Source organism: Natator depressus, chromosome 3 (genome assembly GCF_965152275.1).
Source record: "Natator depressus isolate rNatDep1 chromosome 3, rNatDep2.hap1, whole genome shotgun sequence".
NCBI classification, from domain to species: Eukaryota; Metazoa; Chordata; order Testudines; family Cheloniidae; genus Natator; species Natator depressus.
Genome location: NC_134236.1, coordinates 66,580,844 through 66,604,335, shown reverse-complemented (window position 1 = coordinate 66,604,335; position 23,492 = coordinate 66,580,844). Strand labels below are relative to the sequence as shown.

General features: G+C 40.0%; 1 protein-coding gene across 4 annotated transcripts in view; it reads left to right on the top strand.

The window, feature by feature from the left end:
- Window positions 1-4,262: 4,262 nt before the first annotated feature.
- Window positions 4,263-23,492, top strand: part of CEP162 (centrosomal protein 162) — a 95,099-nt gene continuing 75,869 nt past the window's right edge. For 2 of the 4 annotated variants that reach the window (XM_074948050.1, XM_074948049.1), the window contains exons 1-3: window positions 4,263-4,643; window positions 7,434-7,538; window positions 16,306-16,444. In XM_074948050.1, coding sequence (XP_074804151.1) covers window positions 7,479-7,538; window positions 16,306-16,444 — 199 coding nt within the window. In that variant the 5' untranslated portion in view covers window positions 4,263-4,643; window positions 7,434-7,478. The remainder of the gene's footprint in view (window positions 4,644-7,433; window positions 7,539-16,305; window positions 16,445-23,492) is intronic. The other 2 variants (XM_074948048.1, XM_074948047.1) reach the window with 1 other exon arrangement.

Below are 23,492 nucleotides of genomic sequence, written 5' to 3'. Positions count from 1 at the left end.
GTATGAGTCACAGTCTAGACCAGCTATTTTAAGCCCCCAGCATAATCTTAAATACCATGCAGAATTGAATTATTAACTAGGGCAATGACTGAACAAGAGAGAAGAGAGGTAGTGAGGGAATGGGAGAGATGCTAAATTTAATGGAGCTACAAAATTTATACTAGGATTTTGAAGCCCTTGGTGTCTTGGATTTTGAAGACTCTGGCTTATCATTTATTATTTGTAGGTCACTATAAGGGCTACAGTGAAACAAAAATGCGAACTTCTTAAAAAAAATGTGTCATTGCATTTTTAAGCTGACAACAATTATATCTAGTTTTAAGATGTCACAAATAAATTATTGCTATTTAACTGTTAGATGATTTTTCTCATCTTATAACATTTCTTCCATACAGCTACAACAAATTTTGTTTTCTATACAACTTGTACGGCAAGCTCTTTCTTTTTCTGATGCATACACTATGGTATTTTTGCTACACAGTCATGTAAGGAAGCGTTATTACAGTGGGCATGAACAGAGAATAAGTTTTAAAGAAAGTTCTTAATTCACCACTGTTTGTTTACTTTTCATCCAGTATGAAATTGTTAACCTTTTAAAAAAAAAACCACAACTAAGAATATAGCTAAATATTTATTATCATAATCTCCTATTTCACATATTTGCAAGTTCAGTACTGAAACGCTATCTAATCCGATGTGTCGGCCAAAGTAGATGCAGCAGACTTTTTATTTGAACTTTTTTCTACACAAAAAGTATAAAATATCCATACTTTTAATTTTATAGTCAATAGTTTGACACTGTTGTTATAATATATGAAGCCATACACTTCAGCTATCTTAAGGAAAAGGTATATGTATAAAAAAGAAGCCATCACTGAAGTACATGGGTGAAATCCTGACTTTGATTAAATCAATAGGAGCTTTGCCATCAGTGGGGGCAGAATTTCATCCTATTAATTGGTACTCACTCCTGCCAAAGTGTATATCACAGTGGATAGAGAACTCTATTTTCTCAGAACCCTCAGACATGTTTTTTTGGCAGTAGCTGATCTTCATGGCTACCCCTGCTCTCTGTTTTTGTTAAATACTGCAGTTACGTGGCCTCGAGAATGTGGCTGCAACTGGTTGCTGTTAGAAGGAAATGAAAATCCTTTATATGGTAAGTGGGAACATTAGTATTCACACCATTTAAACATCTAAGCCAGGGCATACCTTTTCTCTCATCTCCATCATCATGTGGGCTCAGGTTTCCACAGTGCTGAGCCCAACGGACATTTTTCCACACTACATGGGAGCCTCTTTGAACAGATGTTAACTTCCCTGTTTGCTTAATATCATTGCTTCAGCTTGCAACACTGTTCAGCAGCCTGTAGCGCTGTAGGCTTATGTAGCTGATTGCTAATGAAATAACTCTCACTGTCAATGAATGATGTCACGTTCATCACTATGGGCCTGATCCCACTGAAGTCAACAGCAAAACTCACATTGGCTTAAATTGGAACAGGCTCAAACCATGTATTTGTTAGAGGGCAATCTCTTAATTAACTTGTTTTATCTTCAGATGCTCTGTCTCACATTATACTTTCTTATACAAGGAGAGAAAAGAGCAAATGCTGGACACTGATATTTCTGCCAGCTTTATGAAAGGATGTTGTCATGTTTAACAAATTTGTGGTTGTGTTAAGAGTTAATACATTAACTCTTAAGGCCATATACTGTCCTAGCCTGACTTGCACATTTCCCATGACTGTCAACAGCAGTTGTGCATGTAGATGAAATGCTATAAATGGCCCTACATATGCAACTTGGTATGCAGTATTAGTGCTCTTTGAAGAAAACTGCCTTACAAAAATCTTTTGGTTTCAAGGGTTTTCAGCAGAGAGGACCAGAATGCATGTGTGTGAATAATGTGTATTTATATTCGTAAGTGACCTTTGTTATGTTTTACCATTTACTATATACTGGCATAAAAATTCCTAAAGCAACGTGACTCTCACAACAAACACAATTGACAGCCCTTAGGCTGGACAGCATATGCAAGCACAGACTGCTATTGTTCTGAAGCTATTTGAAAGTCAGTGGTCAAGGAGACAGGGGTCATTAATTTCTGGAATATTTTAAACATTTGCAGATATGTGCTAAAATGTATTTAAAACAAAGTAACCAAACTTTGAAGCAGAAATGTTGGAAAAGTTTTAGAAAGGGATTGTGTGTGAATGCAAGAAGCGGTTGCTTGTTCTTGTCACTACTGGCACCAAGAAAAGTACTCTTTTATTTTTTGCTAAATATTAGCAGAGTAATTTTTTAAGTGATATGTCTCTCATACCTTTTGACTAACAGCTCTTTGGTTAGAAGTGGCCATCACATTAGTCCCAGAAGTTGACTTGAATGGCAGCAATGAGGGTCTCAGCTGAGACCTGAAATGGCAACTGAATGAAAAACTGTACACTAAATTCCATTTTGGCTGAGTATTCCATCCACAGGCTCCAGCACAGCTTCTGGAATAAAGGAACAAAAAGAACAGTAAACTTTCTGTACTTAGAAGAACTGCCAGCAATGGAATGAAAAACAAAGCTAAAGTCCTGTATCTCTGTTCCTGCTGCTCAGTTCCAGCCTCCGGCTTCAGGCAGCCTAGATAACAAGATTTGCCAAAGGACCACCAACTCTGACCCTGCTGAAACAAGGAGAGATAGATGGAGCGGCTTTTAGAGGTGACATCAGAGCATCTGTGCCAAAACCCATCTATTCACAATTCTCAGATGCCGTCTCTGAACACTGCCTGCTTTTTATTCATTTGCCAATAGTCCTCCTGCAGTGCCTGCCCTCCCTTACACCGATGCTTAGCAGCAGGATGTCTCAGACAGTAAGTCTCAGAAAGCCCAACCAAATTTTCTGTGACCTCAGGCAGCTCTACTGGTTCCCAGGCATGATCTTTTTGGGTCAGTGTAAGCCCCGTAGAGTTTCTCAGTGAGGTACGACAGTCTTCTTTAATTGAACAGTGTGGAAGTTGGTAGGCTAAATATCTGAACCTTTTTCATGTATTTTACAAATGCCATTTAGTACTTCAAGTTTTTTGCTTTTTTTTAAACAAAACTTGTCTAAGATAAGGGATAATTGCCAGAAGCCCAGTAGTGCATTTATGAGCTACGCTATACTGATACAAATAGCTATGTGCATGATGGACATCTTCAACCAAAACCAGATTTCAGTTTCCTGCTGAGGACCACATTCACCCCAGCAGTACAGGGAGCACTGCCCTCAGCTGGGGGAATAGATTTCATATTCCCATGCAGGACAGTCGTATAAAACCTGATTATTTTGTCATTATGCAGGACTCAAGTCAGGGACATCATTTCAGAAACATTTGAGGGGGAGAGGCAAAGGCGTATTAGCATATAGAACATATGTGATTACAGCTGCAAAGTTGTGGGGGGGGGAGCGGAGCATGCAGACCTATGAAAAGTCTGGGTGTTGGGGTGAGGAACCAAAGTCTAGAGGGGGCAACTTCATCCTCTTATGACACCCCCGGTTCAAATTTCAGTAGCAGGAACAGACACTTAAAAATACCAAACTCTTCTATTTTCAAAAGATTTTAAATTCGCACTGTAACAGACTCAAGTTATATTATTGCTCAGTCATAACAACTGTATACGCTCGTTAAAGGGGCAGTTTTAGCAGCAAAGGAAAAAGTCCATTTTGTTGTGGGGGGCGGTTGGTTTTGTGACTGTCATGTCACGACTCATCCTTAGCCCCTTTCCCTTTGCGGGGGAGGGAAGCGGCCGGGCGCTGGTAGCGAGCCCAAGCCGCTCCCCGGCGCTGTGGGTGCCGTAGCCCCGCTGCCCCGGCCGGGACGCCAGCGAACACCTGTAGAGCAAGCGGCTCGGATGAACTCTAGGCCCGGGCCGAGCCCCGCTCCGCTGCCTTCGTACGGGCTGCCCCTGCCGCAGTCCCCGCGTTACCCGCCCGCCCGCGAGCGCCGCGGCGGCAGATGGCTGTAGCCTGGGGGCCCGGGCGTCCCGCACAGAGGGCGATGGCGGAGGGGGCGGGGCAGCTCCGCACGGCCCGTCGCTGAGCTCCTCGCGCCCCAGCCGCCCTCCCTTCTACTCTCTGCTCCGTCCACCCGCCCCGCTCCTCCCTGTGGCCCCGACGGTTCCCCCTCCCTGCGGCAGGGGGCGCTGTTCCCCTTTCCCCCTCGCTCAATCCCTGCACTCCGCCTGGCGGGCGTGGGCACACACAGGTCACATGACGCCCTCGGGGCTACTGCACGACATGGAGAGAGGGGAATTAGATCACGTGACCACCTAGGTTCGCGGCAGCCCCCCTCGGTCAGACCGGCTAACGGAGGACCGGGAGAGTAGAGTGCCGATGCCCCCACTGGACTCCAGGGTGGGGCCGAGCCGAGTTTGCCTCGGTAGCAATGGCAGCCGCGGGATCTGCTTCCTCACGTGATCCTCTACGAGCCCGAGGAAGACGTCATGTGACCGCTGCCGCTGAGCCTGGCCGTTGGTCGCGGGAACTACGGTGGCCGACCTGAGCTAAGTCTGTTACCTAGGTAACCTAGTTCCGGCGCCTCAGACAAACCTACCAGTTTTCAAGGGAAGCGGCTGCCGGCGTTTCGGCCCGGCTTGGCCCGGGTCAGGGAGGTAGGTGGCCGGCCGGAGGCGGCACCCTCCGGGCGCCCAACAACAGAGCTCCAGCTGCGACTGACAGACTTGCCCGCGCGGCCCTTGCGGGAGCCCTGTCCTACCCCGCTAGCCCGAGGCTGTGCCCTGGGCGGGGGCCGGGGTCGCTCCGGCGTGCGCCTGCCCTGGGAAGCCAGGAGACCTGCTGCCTGAAACGCCGCTGCCCTGCCTTGGCCCAGGGGTAGAGAGGCGCCCACTTGCCCACAGGCGATCGCCGGGGGCGGGGGGGGGCTTGCGGCTAAGCCCGCCTTTCCTGATGCTCTGGGCCTAGTGCCTCCTGGGCACGCTGCGGGCCTCGGCGTCTGTTCACCGGGAGATTGGGAGTTTCTTCTGCTGAGCTCTGCCTCTTGCGTCCTGTTGAATGGTGTATAAAGGCTGCAGATCGACCCACCGTGCTGGGTGGGAACCTTTTAAAAAGCGAAATAAATAGGAAGGGCCAGATTTAGACTAAAGGGACACTGACACTCCCCTCCCCCAGCATAAGACTAAATTTCATGCGTTTGAAAAGTGAACTCTTCCCCACTTGTGCAGTCCATTAACAGCCCTCCTGATCACTTTAAACTGAATAGATTTTCAACATCCCATTCACCTATTACCATTGCTGCTGTTTACTTCCTGCAGTTTATTCAGCTGAGGCATTGGAAATAGACTGTGCAGTTCATGGCTTTCAAATGTTAGTTCACTGATGATGAGTTTGGATTTCAGGAATGTGTGAATTCAAACACAAAACAGTATAAAATACAAGTTATGCAAGTGTTTCTATTAGGTCTTATAAAAATATAAAAACGGACTCTATCTGTTTGAAGATTGTGACTCCTTTGGTGATATTTTTGGATTAATAGTAACATAACCATGTGCCAAGGCAGTGAAAAAACAACAACCATCACCAAAAAGGTCCTGCTTTGAGCAGGGGTTTGGACTAGATGACCTCCTGAGGTCTCTTCCAACCCTGATATTCTATGATTCTATGGTCACAGCTTCAAATCCCAATGGGGTTAAGTCAGTTTTCCATCATTCCTGGGAAGATAAACTTGAGTTCCAGGAAGTCTATTCTGTGTGTCTTTAATATGAGATATTAGAAATATTATGGCATTTGCCATGAGAAAAAGGCTTTTAATAATCTTCTAGCCAAAGTTTCCCCTTCCTGCAGTGATGCAGTGTGCTGCCAGGCAACCACCCTCCATTTCCAGAAATGGCTGCATTTTGTGATATTGTGTGTGTATATATTGCAAAGCGCTTTGGGATCCTTCTACATTAAAGACATAAATATAAGGTTATTTCTTATTAAGGGTGAAACTTGCCTAAAGTCTTTTCAGGAAGCACGTGCTTGATTTTAGTTAATAACTGGCATTACCTGTGGGCAAATGGATGTCAACTGATTTAAAAAAAAACTTTTTGAAAAATAAAACATCAGATGAAATTTTATAAGATACAATGTAAATATTTATAAGAAATCTGTGTGTATAGATGTATGTAATGCACAGAAAACCACGGTAAAATGTAAGAAGAAGATCAGGACTCATTTTTTCTTAGCAAGCTTGCAAATAAATATTCTCCACTTGCTTAAGCCGTTGGCATAGGTAGTAACATTAAAATGTCACAGCTCACAAGACTTTTTGTTGTAAAAATATAAAATCATACTGGATTACGTGTGTCATGAGAGGTAACATTGTTACTCCTCTTACTGTGTTTTTTTAAGACTCTTTCCAAGTGCTTACATAAGGGTATCTTATTTAATTCAAAGACTGGGCAGTCTTTGCAGTAATTTACTTTAGTACTGTCAAAGTGTTGGGTCGTCTTTGGATAAAGTAAGAGTTAAAGCAGGAAACAGTTATCAGAACTCGCCTGCCAAAATCAGTTTACTAGTTAGGTAACAGTTCTATGTTCTGAAAAGGATCTATACTTGAAAAAGTTCATATTTAATAGTGAAACCTTATCTGCAAACCCTTAATCTATTTTGAATTTATTATATCACTTCTTGTTCTGAAGGATTCCAGAGTACTTCAAAACTATATATGGCACCACTGTAAAACAGCCACTTCGAGTCTGCAGGGAGATATCTAAAAGTTACATGCTATTGAGAAGCTGGGGAATATTTGTTCTCAAAAAAACAACACAAATCCTCCCTTTACAAAAAGCACTATTGACTTTTCTATGTGAATGCAGAGCAGACAGAATTTCTGTCTTTAAGAGCTAACCCGAAAGACTTCCATGGATTAAATCATTATTTATTTGTTATGCTCTAGCAGTGTGCTCGGTGCTGGACAGACTCTAGAGAAAGTCTCCCTGCCCCAGAGTGTTCACAATTTTGGAAAACAAACAGTCAACAATTAAAATACATCCAGCACTGTGCAAGTGTATATGGTATAGATGCAAACTGATGTTTATGGTGGTTTTCTCCCTTTCGTTATAAATGAAATATTTCCTTCCTGATAACGTTGGTGGAAGAGCTGCATTTTGAAGAGGAAAATGAAGGGTGAGAAGAAGTTCCTATTTATCAACCTCACAAGTTTTAAGGGCTAAATCAGTCCTGTTGGTATTTAAGTCTATGGTTCTAGGGAATCTAGGCAATTCAGATGTGGTGCTTGGACCTTTGTTTGCAGTAAATACAGTATTTGGGGGAAATGTGGTATAATTTAGTCTTGGTAGACAACTTTTAATGTTTCCTGCATGAAAAGCTAGTAGGAAATTGCGAGGTTGTTTATGATTTCAAAAGCACTGCCTCATTTACTGCATTATTTTTAATTTTAGTATTTTCCAGTAATTGAACTGTTTTGGAAGTTAAGATTGCTGACTATGGCTCATCGATTTTCAAAAGCAGAACTAGATGAGCAGTTTGAACAGTTTCTGAAGGAGGTATGTTTACATTTTAATATTAAATTGATTACATATCTTTTTTTATCCCATTAAAATGTGGAAACACTGATAATTGGGTGTGGTAGAGCAGGAGAGACATGACACAGCTATATTATATTGAATAATTCTCTTAGGTAGTGATTGCACAAAGCCTTACAGACCGGCTTAACTTAAAACTTGCAAGCAGTGCCAGTGAAGTCAATGGGATATTTTTGTGCTTAATTTTAAGCCCGTGTGCATGTTTTTGGTGGACTGGGGCCTAAGAAAGCTCATTTGCCACATGATTTTATGATATGATTAATTGTGATTACATTATTCAAGGTATTAAATTTGAGAGCCACACTCAGCGCTAGCAGCAGATGTTTAAAATTGGTCTGCTTGACTTAAAATACATGGAATGAGACCAATAGCAACTTTTCCATATGTGTATAAAATTGCAATTTGCATTTCAAAACTACTTTTATCAAGTATTTTTCCTATATTATTTTTAAATATATAATTTCACTTAAAAGCGGCTCTAAATTCTAATAAAATTCATTGCTATAAAATAAACCTAACAAAAGGGGAGCCAACTGTAGTGGTCTGAAAGTTTTAGGCTGAAGGATTTTATCACTGATGGTGCCCAGTGTTTAGCAAAGGGTTACATCTAGCCAAAAGTATCCAGATTTTCCAGACTTCTGGTTCTGACAAATCAAAACACCATAAATCTCCAGCGCTGCATTTCTTTTGCTGGAGCTATATTATGTAGTCTATTACTTTCCCAGCATATGAATGAAAACAAGTTGACTTAGGGTCAGTCCAGATAAGATGGAAATGATGCTCGTTAGTAGCGGGGAAACATCTGGAGGATTTGGCAGGGGTTGTGTGCTCTGTTTGTTGAGGTATGCCTGTCTATTGTCAAAGCAATTCATAATTTCTCAGTATTTTACTAGATCCATCACTGCTTCTGGTTAGCAGCTCTGAGTGTTCTTTGGCTAGCCAAGCAATTGTGGTCTCTTCTTTTTGATGCAGACCTTGCTACAGTTTCCATCCATTTTTCTCTTCTACTTCACTACCATTGTATGTGTTGAGCAGTCTTGAAGGACACTTGGAGCTTTGACTAATGGAAAATTGTTTTTTCTGCCTTTTAAACAAGGAAGAATGTGAGCTCATTATACTAGTGCTCTCCAATGGCTTCCAGTTTGTTTCTGAGTATAGTTCAATCTTTTGTTTAACCTAATTAAGGCCTTGAATGTTCTGGATGTGGTTACCTTAGAGATTGTCTGCATTTTTCCCATTGCCTTTTTGGTAATTGAGATCTACTGTGGTGCAATTAGAGTTGATCTCTTAGGCTCTGTTGGCTGGATTCAGGGATTGTGACTTTGGAACTCCCCCTGTGGTTTATTGAAATTTGTGAGCATGATGTGAGCCACACTTACTTAGTCAGGCCCTTTTCAGACTAGGGGTGCAGCCATGGGGCATATGTGATATAAGACAGTGGGCACCAAGTTTAAATTATATATAATATGTTCATATTTTAAACGTTTGTGTAAGTAATTAAACTACATGGCAGAGTTGCACTAGTCAGGAGGCTCCTTCTTCTTGGTTGCTCTGAAGCTTTTGATTTTCAGAGGCTGGTTTCTATCCCTGCCTGAAGTATGCAGCTAGGGGGAATCCCTACAGCCCTAGGGATTGAACAGCATTGAATAGAGAGATTGGGAAACCAAAATGGCATTTTTTAACTTAAGGTATTCCATCAGCTATCAAGGCCAAATTCTGCTGTTTCTGACAACAATGTGAATAAATAGTTACTACACAGATGTTTTTAATAGTGTTTATAGTATAGTAGTGTTCTGTTATGGAGATGGGGTGGGGGGGAAGCAAACATCATTCTGGGATGTATTAGCAGAAGTGTTGTAAGCAAGACACGAGAAGTAATTCTTCCACTCTACTCCGCGTTATTTAGGCCTCCGCTTGGAGTATTGTGTCCAGTTCTGGGCACCACATTTCAGAAAAGATGTGGACAAATTGGAGAAAGTTCAGAGAAGAGCAACACAAATTACTGGAAAACATGACCCATGAGGGAAGATTGAAAAAATTGGGTTTAGTCTGGAGAAGAGAAGATTGAGAGAGGATATGATAACCGTTTTCTAGTACATAAAAGATTGTTACAAGGAGGAGGGAGAAAAATTGTTCTCCTTAACCTCTGAGGATAGGACAAGAAACCATGGGCTTAAATTGCAGCAAGGGCAGTTTAGGTTGCACATTAGAAAAAATTTCCTGTCAGAGTGGTTAAGCACTGGAATAAATTGTCTAAGGAAGTTGTGGAATCTCCATCATTAGAGATCTTTAAGAGCAAGTTGGACAAACACCTGTCAGGAATGGTCTAGATAATACTTAGCCCTGCCTTGAGTGCCTTCCAGTCCTACGATTCTGTGTTTTACTGAAGAAGTGCGGTGGTTTGGTTTTGCTTTTTCAGAAACTGATGGTTGCGGCTGGAGTTAAGGCTGCCTGTTTTGTTGGGAGTCAGAGGCATACATGCTGAGTGAAAGAATGTGGAGAAGGCAAAATCATAATTGCAAGGGTTGTGTGAGCACTAAATTTGTTTGAGTGTTAGCTATTTTATGCTGTATCAGCAAAAACAACAAGGAGTCCTTGTAGCACCTTAGAGACTAACAGATTTATTTGGGCATAAGCTTTCGTGCATGAGAACCCACTTCATCAGCTGCATTGAGTGGAAAAGTGAGTGAGTCTTCATTCAGGCCTAATTTGATGGTGTCCAGTTTGCAAATTAATTCCAGTTCTGCAGTTTCACGTTGGAGTCTGGTTTTGAAGTTTTTTTGTTGAAGAATTGCCACTTTTAGGTGTGTGATTTCCTGGCTTTTTTATTATGGTGTTGCAAGCCCTTGAGTAGTTTTAACTGGCTATCAGTGAAGTGTTTGGGGAGATTTTTCAAAATTTTAAAGAAATTTTATCAATTGTCGTTATTCAAATGGATTGCTACCAGTGGTTATATATGTATTCTTTTGCATATATTGTCACTTCCCCCATACAGTCCAGTTCCCCGTGCAGGTTCCTCTGCACAGTTCTATTCATTCTCCGTGTCCTACTAAAGAAACTCGTTTTCACCCCCGTACCCTCCTATAAATAGGCTCAGTTGCCCGATAGAGCTCCACGTCCAAGTCCTGCCTCCTTCCATGCCCCCACAGAGTTTTCCTTCTCAACATGCTTCCCTCATCCGTCACATCCCTAGTTCCTGTCAAGCCTCTCCCTGCACAGTGAGAAAACTGACTTGAGCTATATCAGTGATCCTTTCTGAGATTTCTGTGTGTCACGCAATATGGAGAGTGTTCCCATGCTCAGCGCTCCAGTTGCTTTGCTTAAGGCTTCATGACATCTGCAAGTGGAGCTCTAAAGAGCCATAGCTTGATTTTTGCTGCTCTACAGTGATAATCATGGGCAGCTGAAAAGAGAGATTATTCACTTAATTGGAGAACCTACAGAGTAACCTGTTTGAAAGACTAACACTACATATTGAGGGAACCCTTATCCTTTCAGAAGATTGTGTGTATAAAATGGTGTATAATACAAGCTTGTGCTAAGAAAAATAATTTAAAAAAACTAATGTAAAAATTTCAAGAAAATGGTACTTTGATGTATATCATTAAATGACTGGAACGCTCTTGCTCTGTGAAGTGTTAAATGCCAAGGATCTGATCCTGCAGGCACTTCTGCACTTGCTTAATTTTACTGCCATGTGTAGTCCCATTGACAATGGACTGCTTCATGGTAGTAAGTTAAGCAAGTGCTTAAATGATTGCAGGATTGGTGTCCAAGTCCCTAAAGAATTGGTCTGACTTTATGCATGTTTTTAAAATTAATCTTTTTTAGCTGTCTGCTAACTAATTAATAAGTACCATTATTGTTTAGTGGGAAGTAAAATAATTGACTCTGCTTGACGACTCTGTCTTCTCAAAAAGAAAAGGAGTACTTGTGTCACCTTAGAGACTAACAAATTTATTTGAGCATAAGCTTTCGTGAGCTACAGCTCACATCTGATGAAGTGAGCTGTAGCTCACGAAAGCTTATGCTCAAATAAATTTGTTAGTCTCTAAGGTGCCACAAGTACTCCTTTTCTTTTTGTGAATACAGACTAACACGGCTGCTACTCTGAAATCTATCTTCTCAGTATTTTTGAGAGGCAACATTAAGTTTATTTAGCCATCAAAACTAGTATTGAGAATTCACTGTTCAGAAAAAAAGGTTGAGGGGTTTGTTTGTTTGGGTTTTTTTTTGTTGTTTTTTGTAAACATAAGCATTTTCAGTAAGTCTTGGTGATCAGACAAATGTCATTATTGGGGAAAATGTAGTAATTTTTGTGTAAAAGTTTTCTATCCCAGGTGTTACTTTACTATTTGCAGTTGACAAGATAGCTGGACATAGAAAGTTTCCAGATCTGAATTACAACATCTGGGGGTTTCAGTTTCTTCAGTTATGATACTCCAAGGAGTATCAGCATCATGCATGTTCTGCTTGCTGAGTAAAGGATACAGTTAGTCATAAAAGAAACGGCAAGTGATAACAGAACTTGCATCAAGCACCTGTCGATAACTCCCAGCTAGCGAGAGGCACTCAGTCCTTATGGGACAGTGGTACTATAATACCTGTGTTGTGACTAGAATAAGGAAATTATTTTGACTTTGTTAAGGGCATATATTAAAAATGTGTTTTATTCTGTCCTGTTGAGCAATTCGGCCAAAAGAGTTTATAGTATGTGCTGTCATTTTTTAGCTTTATAATTTACAAATTTTTATTAAATTGCTTAGTATTCGTGATGCAGGGCTTTCAGTACAGTACTTAAAGATTCTCTCTCTCTGAGGCTATTGAAAATATGATAGACTTTTATTTTTGTAAAACTTAATTTTTAAAAAATTGTTCAGAAATGATGGTGGGTTTTGGAGATATTGGTTAGAGTACTGTAATATTATCTTTGTGTTACTGTTCCTTTTGTTAGCAGTTGCTAAAGGATTGTTCATTTTAGACCATTCACGTTTGATTTATGGATGTTCTCAGCTCATTTAGATCTTAATATATGGGTGGTCCTTTATGGGAAATGTAATAATTATAATAATGCTAACTGCTCCTTGGCTTCATACTGATTAAGTACACAAAACTTGGTTGATTCCAGTCAAGACTGCACTGTTAAAATGACCACAAATATAAATATAAAAATTAAGAGTTCTATAATGGTATTAACTTCCTATTATATTTAACAATATAAGCAATAATATGCAGTGTTAACCTACACAGTTAGGAGAGAAAAATAGGAATAGAATATACAGCAGTGTCCACCACAGCTATGTCCGCCACACCCCCGCCTCTTGCATTTCTGGTCTTTGCTGACTCTTACAACTGTACAAACTTAACATTGCTTTAACTCTTTTTTTGCATTTAGCTTAAGTTTATTTTAATGAATTTTTTAAAAAACATTATTGGCTTAGGTCATCCTATGAGACTATGAAGTAGCACCTAAAATCCATACTGCCCTGAATCTACTGATTGGAAATGTATTGTGAACTACTTGAAGGTGGCAGTGATAAGAGAAATTCATGCAAATGAGGTTCTGGTGGGGACAGGGATATGTGAGGCTTCCTATACTTCCTACCCCTTTTCTCTTCCCCCACTCAGCATCTGAAAAGTTCACTGTGGCCCTATTTCTGCCATAACTCCCCCAGAGCTGTCCTGGGAGTCGGAGGGAAGGAGCAGAAGTTGGCTCTGTGGGCATGGGTCAGGTCTCTACTTCAACACAGCCTTGTGACCTGGTAGACTTGCTGTGGATCTTTCCTCTCCCCACTCCTTCCCAGTTATCTCAGTTAGCAGGAGTTTAGAACTTTGCTCCAGTGGTCTGACTAGCTCTGCGTTGGACCTACCAGTCCGAATCCCTATGGCTAACTGTTAGTTGTGCATTGACACAAACTTGATAGTCAGGGTGGAACTGCTCAGGCATACTGTCTACCTAATTTAATTCCCAAGAGCATGAAAAGCACAGAGTGGAGTTCTGAATTCTGCCCATTATCAGAAAGGTGAGGAAGGCTTCATGGTTATTTCGGGGGGGGGGGGGGGGGCGGCGGCGCTGGGGAATGACTTACCTTTGGGACTTTAACAATGCTGCTCAGGGTACAAAGTCAGGCCAAACTATACATCATCTTCTGTGCTCTGGAGGGACGTGATCAGGATTTGGCCCAGGTTTTTTATTTAAAAGAATTACTATACATAGGTTCTTACACTGTCACTAAAATAAAAATCTGATTACATTATTAAATTGAAAATGTATGTTACTGATCAGATAATTTTTCCAGAACCAACTGTTGTCAATTAAACATCAGTGCTAGAAATATAGTACACAGTATTACTCCATATCCTAGTATAGTTATTGTTTTCTTGTACAACTTTATGCTACAAATATGAAAAGCCAAAAAGGGTGGACTGTGTGGAATCAAGGGAGGCTCCTGGACAACTCTACCAAAAGATCATGGATTAATTTTCAGTCATGTTGAAAACACAATGGAAATGTTTTCATTGTGCCCTTTTTATAATAGTCTGATCCTCAATTAAAAATATAATCTAAATCCAGAAAAAATGTTAAACTAAATATGTAAGTACCCAGAGGAGAGTAAGGTTATAAGTAACAGCCATCATGGATTTGTCAAACACAAATCATGCCAAAACAACCTAATTTCTTTCTTTGACAGAGTTACTGGCCTAATGAATAGGGAGGAGGGTATAGACATGATATATATTGATTTTTAAAAAGGCTTTTGACACAGTCCCACATAACATTCTTATTAAGGAAACTGGGAAAATATGGTCTGGATGAAATTACTATAAGGTAGGTGCACAACTGGTTGAAAGACTGTATTCAGAGTAGTTATCAATGATTTGCTGTCAAACAGAGAGGGACTGGGCATGTATCTAATGGGGCCTGGCAGAACTCTGTCCAGGGTCCAGTACTATTCAGTATTTTCATGAATGACTTGGATAACGGAATGGAGAGTGCGCTCATAAAATTGCTTATGACCCCGTCAAGGTTCTTCCCCCACTCTGAACTCTAGGGTACAGATGTGGGGACCTGCATGAAAACCTCCTAAGGTTACTTTTACCAGCTTAGGTTAAAACTTCCCCAAGGTACAAATTAATTTTATCCTTTGTCCTTGGAATAACCACTGCCACCACCAAACTCTAACTGGGTTTACTGGGAAATGTAGTTTGGACACATCTTTCCCCCCAAAATCCTCCCAACCCTTGCACCCTACTTCCTGGGAAAGGTTTGGTAAAAATCCTCACCAATTTTCATAGGTGACCACAGACCCAAACCCTTGGATCTGAGAACAATGAAAAAGCATTCAGTTTTCTTACAAGAAGACTTTTATAGAAATAGAAGTAAATAGGAGTAAAGGAATCACCCCTGTAAAATCAGGATGGTAGGTACCTTACAGGGTAATTAGATTCAAAACATAGAGAATCCCTCTAGGCAAAACCTTAAGTTACAAAAAAGACACACAGACAGAAATAGTCATTCTATTCAGCACAATTCTTTTCTCAGCCATTTAAAGAAATCATAATCTAACGCATACCTAGCTAGATTACTTACTAAAAGTTCTAAGACTCCATTCCTGTTCTATCCCTGGCAAAGCAGCATACCGACAGACCCTTTGTTTCTCTCCCTCCTCCCAGCTTTTGAAAGTATCTTGTCTCCTCATTGGTCATTTTGGTCAGGTGCCAGCGAGGTTACCTTTAGCTTCTTAACCCTTTACAGGTGAGAGGATTTTTCCTCTGGCCAGGAGGGATTTTAAAGGGGTTTACCCTTCCCTTTATATTTGACAACCCCAAGCTGGGGGTGGGGGTTTCTAGCACTTTGGAGGACAGGATTAGAATTCAAAATGACCGTGACAAACTGAAGAATTGGTCTGAATTCAACAAAATGGAATTCAATAGAGGGAAGTGCAAAGAACTCCATTTAGGAAGAAAAAAAAAATCAGATGCACAACTACAAAATGGGGAATAACTGGCTAGGTGGCAATACTACTGAAGCATCTGGGGGTTATAGTGGATCAAAAATTGAATGAGTCAGCAGTGTGATGCAGTTGTGGAAAGGGCTAATATAATTCTGGGGCGTATTAATGGGAGTATTGTGTGTAAAACACAGGAGGGTAATTGTCCTGCTCTACTCTCGGAATGGTGAGACCTCAGCAGCAGTACTATGTCCAGTTTTGGGTGCCAAACTTTAAGAAAGATGTGGCGAATGGGAGAGAATCCAGAGGAGAGCATAAAAAATGATAAAAGGTTTAGAAAACCTGTGACCTGTAAGGAAAGATTTAAAAAAAAACTGGGTATGTTTAGTCTTGAGAAAAGAAGACTGAGGGATGATCTGATAAGTCTTCAGATATGTTAAGGGCTGTTTTATAGAGCACAGTGATCAGTTGTTCTCTGTGTCCACTGAAGGTAGGACAAGAAGTAATGGGTTTAATCTATAGCAAGGGAGATTTAGGTTAGAAAGTTTTTCCTCATACCTATGAGGATAATTAAGCTAAACTATCCCCATCATTGGAGGATTTTAAGAACAGGTTAGACAGACACCTGTCAGGGGGATGGTCTAGGTACACAGGGTCCTGCCTCAGTACAAGGGGCTGGACTAGATGATATCTCGAGGTCCCATCTGGTCCTACATTTCTGTGATTCTAATGATTCCTCACAGAACTATTTTTAATTCTGTGGACTTCTGATTCAGTCTCTTTCAGATGATTCATTTGGAAATTCAAAGAAAAAATCCACCATTCTTGAGACATTGGGACAGCCCAGGAAAAAGGAATTGAAGAAGAAAAATCCTGTGCCATGGTGGATCTCAGAGGATGATTCTGATGATGGTGGTAAATACTGTGCATTTCTGTATAACTTCAGTTCTTTTTGCCACAGTGTGTCAGCAAGATCTTTTTCTTTTTTTCGTATTTTTTTTTGCATCCTGAGGAAAATTGGTAATGTGAGTGTAGTTATTGTATCACACTGATAACAAGTAATGTTTGCAGAATACAAAATGAAATGAATTCATTAAACTTTTTTTGATTCAAATCTTCATTGGAAAGAAAATTCAAGGTAGTAAGCTATGAGTATTATACTGTGTTTACTTTTATGGTTCACTAAAGTTAATAAAATATTGAGATACCCTTATATCAGATGAATAAATTCTGAATCACAAAAAGATAATTTATTAGAAAATATAGTGTACAAATATTAATAGGGGTCACAAAATGTCAATAGTAAAGCATAATTTCTTACTCCCGTATCTGTAGATCTCCATTTTAAAAAAATGGAGAGAGGGAAAAACATAAACAATTTTGAAACGATAAGAGATCTGTATTCATGATAATTATACATGCAGCTATTCATATGGTGGGGTGGGGAAAGTGCAGGAGAAAATTCACAACAAAAGCAAAAACATGCTACCATTCTCCCATCCTCAATCAGATGGAGGTTTTTCACAGACCTGTAGTGTATTGGTAAAACCTATGGGCTTGGCTGGTCGCATGATCTCTTGTGCAGTAACTACCTTGATCGCATCCTCCTACAAGAAAATATATATTGGTTGCAAACCTCCACTGGGGAACCACCTGACTCAGGCTGGTTTCCCAGTGACCTCTAACTAACTATCTTGGGAGCCGGCTTTCACAGGGTGATTGCCACTCGCTTTTTCACAGTGAATGGTGTCTCTTATTTTCATGATCCGTTGCAGAAATATAAGGGTGAGCTCAGCAGAAAGTTCCGGAAGTATCCCATGGAAGTTACGTAAACGCCACTGATCATCTCAGGCTTTAAGAATGACTCTATCCCATTGATCTGTGGTCATAGTCCAGACCCTAATACTACATATTTACTTAATCCACAAATACAACATGCAGAACTCAGCAAGTGTCTGGCTGTTGTCTGATGAGCTCCACGAGTTGCTCATCTTGGTCTCTGACTTTTCACAGGTTCTACTGGAAAACTCCTATCTCAGATGTTTCCCAATAGCTTTTCAAAAGCTCTGAGAGAGAACTTTCTTGCTGAGCAAGGAGTGCAAGCTGAGCATTCCACCTGGCCACTCCTTTTGCAAAAATGGCTTTGAAAGGGTATTAGCTCCAGGGATTTAAGGTAATTTCTCAAGGAACTATGAAAGTTTGACCTCTTCTCTTACAATTCCTTTTGGGGTCCTTGAGGTAACCCACAAAGCCTTTTGAAATTTTTCTGAAACCATTACTGGGAGCTGCATGGGGAACTGTGGGATAGGTACTCGGAGAACAGTGCAACCAAATGATGTTGAACAGCACAAGTCAGCAGTTAGTATGGACGTTCTGAGCCATTTCTGCTTAAACCAATTCTATCACACTGGTTCAGCTAAGAACAGTTCAGTTGTCTAGAGTAGATGCAATCTTAAAGCCCAGGCTGCAGGATAGGCAGTTAAGAAAAAAATCTTTATAAACCAAGCAGATTTGATACAATAAACCTGGAGACCCACCAAAGAATTTTAGGGTCACTTTTAAGAGTAGAACTTCACTTAAAAGCTGGAAAATAGTAGGTAATCTAGGCCAATTTTGCCAATACAGAATCTTCCGTACATAGTGTGCTGGATTCTGGCTCACACTTTGGCCCCCTTGTTCTAATCCTGCATTGTAAAGAGGCGACAAAGCTGCTGTAACTGGGCAGCTGGGCATTACCCTGGCATAGGGAAATTTCTGGATGGCGTAAAGCAGTGCATCTTTGTCTCTGTGATCCCTTTCTGAGCACACGGCCATGTTTAGAGCAATAGGCACTATAAGACAGCAGAAGTTAAAGGCTGAGGGCGCTCTAGTTTGCACTGGAGGCTGAACTGGCCCCATTATCTGTGGGAATCCGGGAGCACAGAGGTGACCTACAGCCACCTTTTTTCCCTCCCCATTCTTGGGTCCTTTGTCAAGTGTAGTTCAGCAAGATCCAAGGATCCAGGCCTATATTCTCAAATAGATTCTCCAGTACGTTGTCATATTGTGCAACTGAGCAGTGGCTGAACAATGCTGCAGTACTAAATTGCTACAACGGATAAATTGAACGAGTGATCTAGTTTCTTATCTTCTATTGTTTTGCAAGTCAGATGTACACTTATTAACGTGCAGCATAAGGAACAAAGTAACGGTTAGCACTGCTGAAAAATAAATGATATTGCTTCAAAGGTGACAAATGTGGGAATTAACTTTGAATTTAACTTGTGAGGTCTAAACTTAATGTTCCATGAAATTCTGCAGAGCTTTGTGTTCCCTTAGGCTTGGTCTTGCTGTTCGTTTGCAGACAGCACTCTTGTTAAAGTCTATAGGAGGTACCTGCATGAGATCTGCAGCATTAAGCTTATAGTGCTTTAGGCACTCTGCTAATTGCATTATGTCATTCAAACGTGATTGTCAAAAGTATTTTGTCAATATGAAGCAAACAAACTCCTATGCAAATCTGTAGGAGTGTTATTCTGTCATCTATCATGCAGTGTAAATCTCTAGTCTGATTATCTTTTCCTAGCCCTCTCATCATGGAAAGGCCCTGACATTGAGTTTCATTGAATAATAAGCAATTCAATTGGTTTTCTATATTAATTAATAAACTAGAAGATACAGTGGTTTCTACTGACTGCTGTTCAGTTGGCTGAAAAGAAAATAATGGAAATAAAACTCGTAGTGTCTGTATATTTTACATTTGATCTCATCTTCCTTTGGCTTTATACTAAGGTTGAATTGATTTGTGGAGTATGTTTCCAGCTGTTGACTTTCATGTTTGGTAGATTAAGAAACTGCCTTTATTCCTATGGGCTGTTTTTCCCCCCTCTTGGATGCATTTGATCCTCGTTAATCACAGCTTCTAGTTCTTTTCACCATATTAGTGATAAAACAAAGAGCATGATAAGAATTCTTGTCTAGTCTGTGTCCAGCTTGCATGTCTATTCTTGCTGTCTGTCTTGTTTCTCAAGATCCTCAGATAAGATTTGTCAAACTGGAGAAAGAGAAGAAATTAATTGAAAATAATGCTGAAATAGCTGGAGATAATGAACAGAAGATGCCTCATTCAATTTTCCAATCTGGTACTTGATGTAATCAAGTTTTCTAATATTTGTTGACATCAGTTTTGTATTTGCTATAGAAATTCCTTCCCTTAGTTTTCCAGTTAATCACAATGTTTTCATGAAACCAAGCTGCCCTTTATATCATTTGCATTGCCAAAAGTAACTAGAGGAACTGTAGACTTTATAACGTTGCAATAGTGTAGTTCAGTAACGATGTCATTTTTCATTAGAATACATTTAATAGTTTGGCCAGATATGGAAAAACCACTGGCATAGAAATCATGGGAAGAACTTGTGTACGTATCACTCTCTAGCTATTTGTAAAATTAATATAATACATTTACATCAGTTCAAAGATTCTAATCCAGCCGACATTCTGCAGATTTTTATGGGCCTGCTTCTGTCCCCCTTACTCATGTTGAGTAGTAAGTTATCCCGTGAATAGTGCCATTGCAGTTGCACCAGCATAAAACTGCTGTAACAGACAACTGTAGAAGAATCAAGCAGTTTATTTCTAAGGTATAGATTGTATCTTTAGGCACAGACCTATGCATGGTGCAACATAAGAGGAGTCCCAAGGACGATTTGTTGCTCTCATAGCTGCAACTAATGATGGCTGGGCCATGGCATTTGTGTGTAAATAATAATGGCAGTGAGTAATTGGCAAGTAATAGGCTAAGTCCTTGTCTACACTAGAAAGATATACTGGTTTGACAATAATGACAGTTAAAGCACTAGAGCCCATTAGTGTAGACACAGTTATCCTAGCCAAAAAAAAGGTGCTTTATACCAGCATAGCTAGTCTTGTATGGGAAGAGCAATAACTGTGTCATCTAACCTTTATGCTGGCATAACTGCATCCACAGTAGAGCTTGTGTTGCTATAGCTATGTGGGGAAAAAATCACAAATCATAACTAACAGTTATATCAGTAAAACTTTTTAAAGTGTAGATGAGTCCTAAGTATGTTTTGATGTCAAAATCAAACCATTTCACATATTGTCAATAGTTTAGGAGTCCACAATAAGTGAAATTTTTGTTGCGTGGTCCTCTGAGTAATGTTTGATGGCTCCTCAGTTCTACAGGAAATCTCCCTTCTGTTACATGTCTAGCTTTGTAAATGAGTGTGCTGTTCTGTGTTTGATCAACCTCATACTCGTATGATGAACTGTAAAGCATCTCAGTCTGGGAGATGAAAGCACTAAAAACTGAAGAAATTTCTCAAGTTACAGTGGCAACATTTGGGGGCATGGGAAATGAGGTATTTTTTTTCTTTTTTTAATAATAAAAGAAAAGGAAGTTATAAAGGGATGTCTCGTTTCTGAGTTGATATAATGAAAGGGATACTGTCATCTCTTTTAGCCTGGGAATCCAAGGTCTGGTTCAATTTCCAGTGTTGCTACTGATTCACTGTTGACCAGAACCAAGGCCCATTAAAGTTAACAGAAAGTCTCCCATTGTCTTCACTGGGCTTTAAATAAATTCCTATGAGATTTTAGATGAGTTGTAGATGTGCAACTCTTGTAATTAAGATATTGAAATATCAAGGCTATTACCACCTTTTTATCACTGCTTTTCACTGTTATGTTGCTTCAACAGATCCAGATGCTTTCTTTGAAAACTGGTATTACAAAACTTGCTTTATCGTTGGCATAGCTACATTAGTATTTATCTTCAGACAGTCTGACATCCCCTTCCATTCATGCTAGAATAAAACTTTTGTATAAGATAAGATACATTGTAAGTAACAGCTGAATCCATTCAAAAGAGAAAATAGTATATTTATAAATCTCCACAAGCAACAATTACTGCGGCTGCTATACTGTAACTTTATATTTTTGGTAGCAACTATAAAATTGATATAGTTCAACCTGCAAGAAATAATCCGGGTTTTTTTTTTCAGTGTTGTAACTTAAATTCTCATGACTTATTTTTCTCTTTACTCCCTGTTATACCTAAATATTCATGAATATTGTGTGTGAGCTTAGTTGTTTCTGCAAAATCTTTTTCCAGTGCATCTTGCAACAAGACATTGGCTAAATACATTATACTGGAAAAATTTCATAAGGCCAAGAAAGATGAAGAGGGAAATGCCGCTTCTGATATTCCAGACAGTTGTGAGGGTAACATACTTACTCTAGTTCCTATCCCGTAGGTGACTTTAAAAAAAAAATCAAAAATCATTTGTTTGTTGAAAAATTCTTGTCCAGTTATAAAATAAAATTAAAATAAAATAATGCAACCTTTTTTGGATATGGCCTACTGCCAATAACAGGTGACGTTTTTAAAAGCTGTAATTCAGCATGAAAATAGCCCTTGTTGAGAACATTGCATTGTTCCAAAGGAAATTGATCTTGATTTGGCCATGTTATGAGGCTCTGAAAATTACATACAGAGCATGTGAAATTCTCTTTTCTTATTGGTTGTTTAAGTTTATTAAACTCCTGTCCTGCACTGAGAATCAAGTAGGCAGGTCCCCATTTCAATGGGGGTTCCCTGTGGCTCTCAATGCATTCACAAATCTTGTGTCAAACCCCCCGCCTCCAAATCATGAGATTTTAAAAAATAATAAATTATGGGGTCTTCTATTTTTCTCCTTGATTTTAAGCCTTTAGGGTTCATGTATTCAGTTTTTTCTCTGCAACCATGATGGATAGAAACATTATTTTTAAATGAAATCGTGTAGTTTCATGTAATTACATGACTCCAGGTGCTGGGGGTTTAAGAAAAATGCCAAATATTGTGAGTTTTGCAGAATATTTGCAAGAGTTGGCAATGGCAAGATCAGGGCCTAAGTGATCACCTAGAACTGAACTGCACTTGCTTAAATAACTCAGTTCAACAACAAACAAATAACAAGTTCCTTAGGTCCTGGTCCAGCAAAGCACTTAAACAAGTCCCATTGAAGTCACTGGGACCACTCACATGCTTTAATGCAGGATCTTTGCTCACAGGGTGAGTCCAGACTGGCCTGGATGTACTCTGAACATTGTGGGAAACCCAAGATCTGGTAAATAGGGTCCTTCTCTAGTACCAGCAGCAGAATCCCCCATGGTCTAAAGGAATGTGTATGAGGCTAGGAGTTGAGTTATCTGTCAACATCCTTCCATCTGACTTGGTAATACTTATTTAGTGAGGCCTCACCATTTCTGCTCTATAAGATGGTAATATATACTCCCATTTTCCAGATGGAGTAGTTGAGGCACAGAGTGATTAAATGACTTGTCTAAGGTCACATAGGAAGTTTGTGGCAAAACTGGGATCAGATCCCTGAATTCTGTTGTTGTAGATCCATATCTTGTCAACTGGATTACAGTCCCTTTTAGACAAATTGCTCCAGAAATCAAGATATTCATACCTACCCTTTTGAACAGCACTGAGAATTATAGATGGAAAAAATTCCATATGGGAGCAAATTGTGTCTTTACCTTATCTGAAAAATATGGTTATTAAGATTCAGGGGTTGTGTAAATAGGAGCCACTGTGGCCTAGTTAGGCATTGACCTCAGATAGAAAAGACTTGAGTTCTAGTACTTGCCCTGACATTTACTTGCTACATCACTTAACTGCTCTGTGTTTCATTTAGGACTATTTGCCCAGACTTCCCATTTGCAGGTGGCAAAGTGTGTTATAACCAGCAGGAAATGTTCAGCATCCCACAGCTCCCATTTAGGGCACCTAAATAAGTGGTCAGATTTTCAAGAGTTGAGCTATATTGCTCTCAATGGGAGCTGCTGCATGCTAAGCACTTGTGAAAATCTGGTCTTGTTTGCATACATAATTAATTTTAACTTTGCTGTGAACTGACTTGTCCCAAGAATATTTCCATACTGCTCTGGAAAACTTTCCAAAGTATTTTTA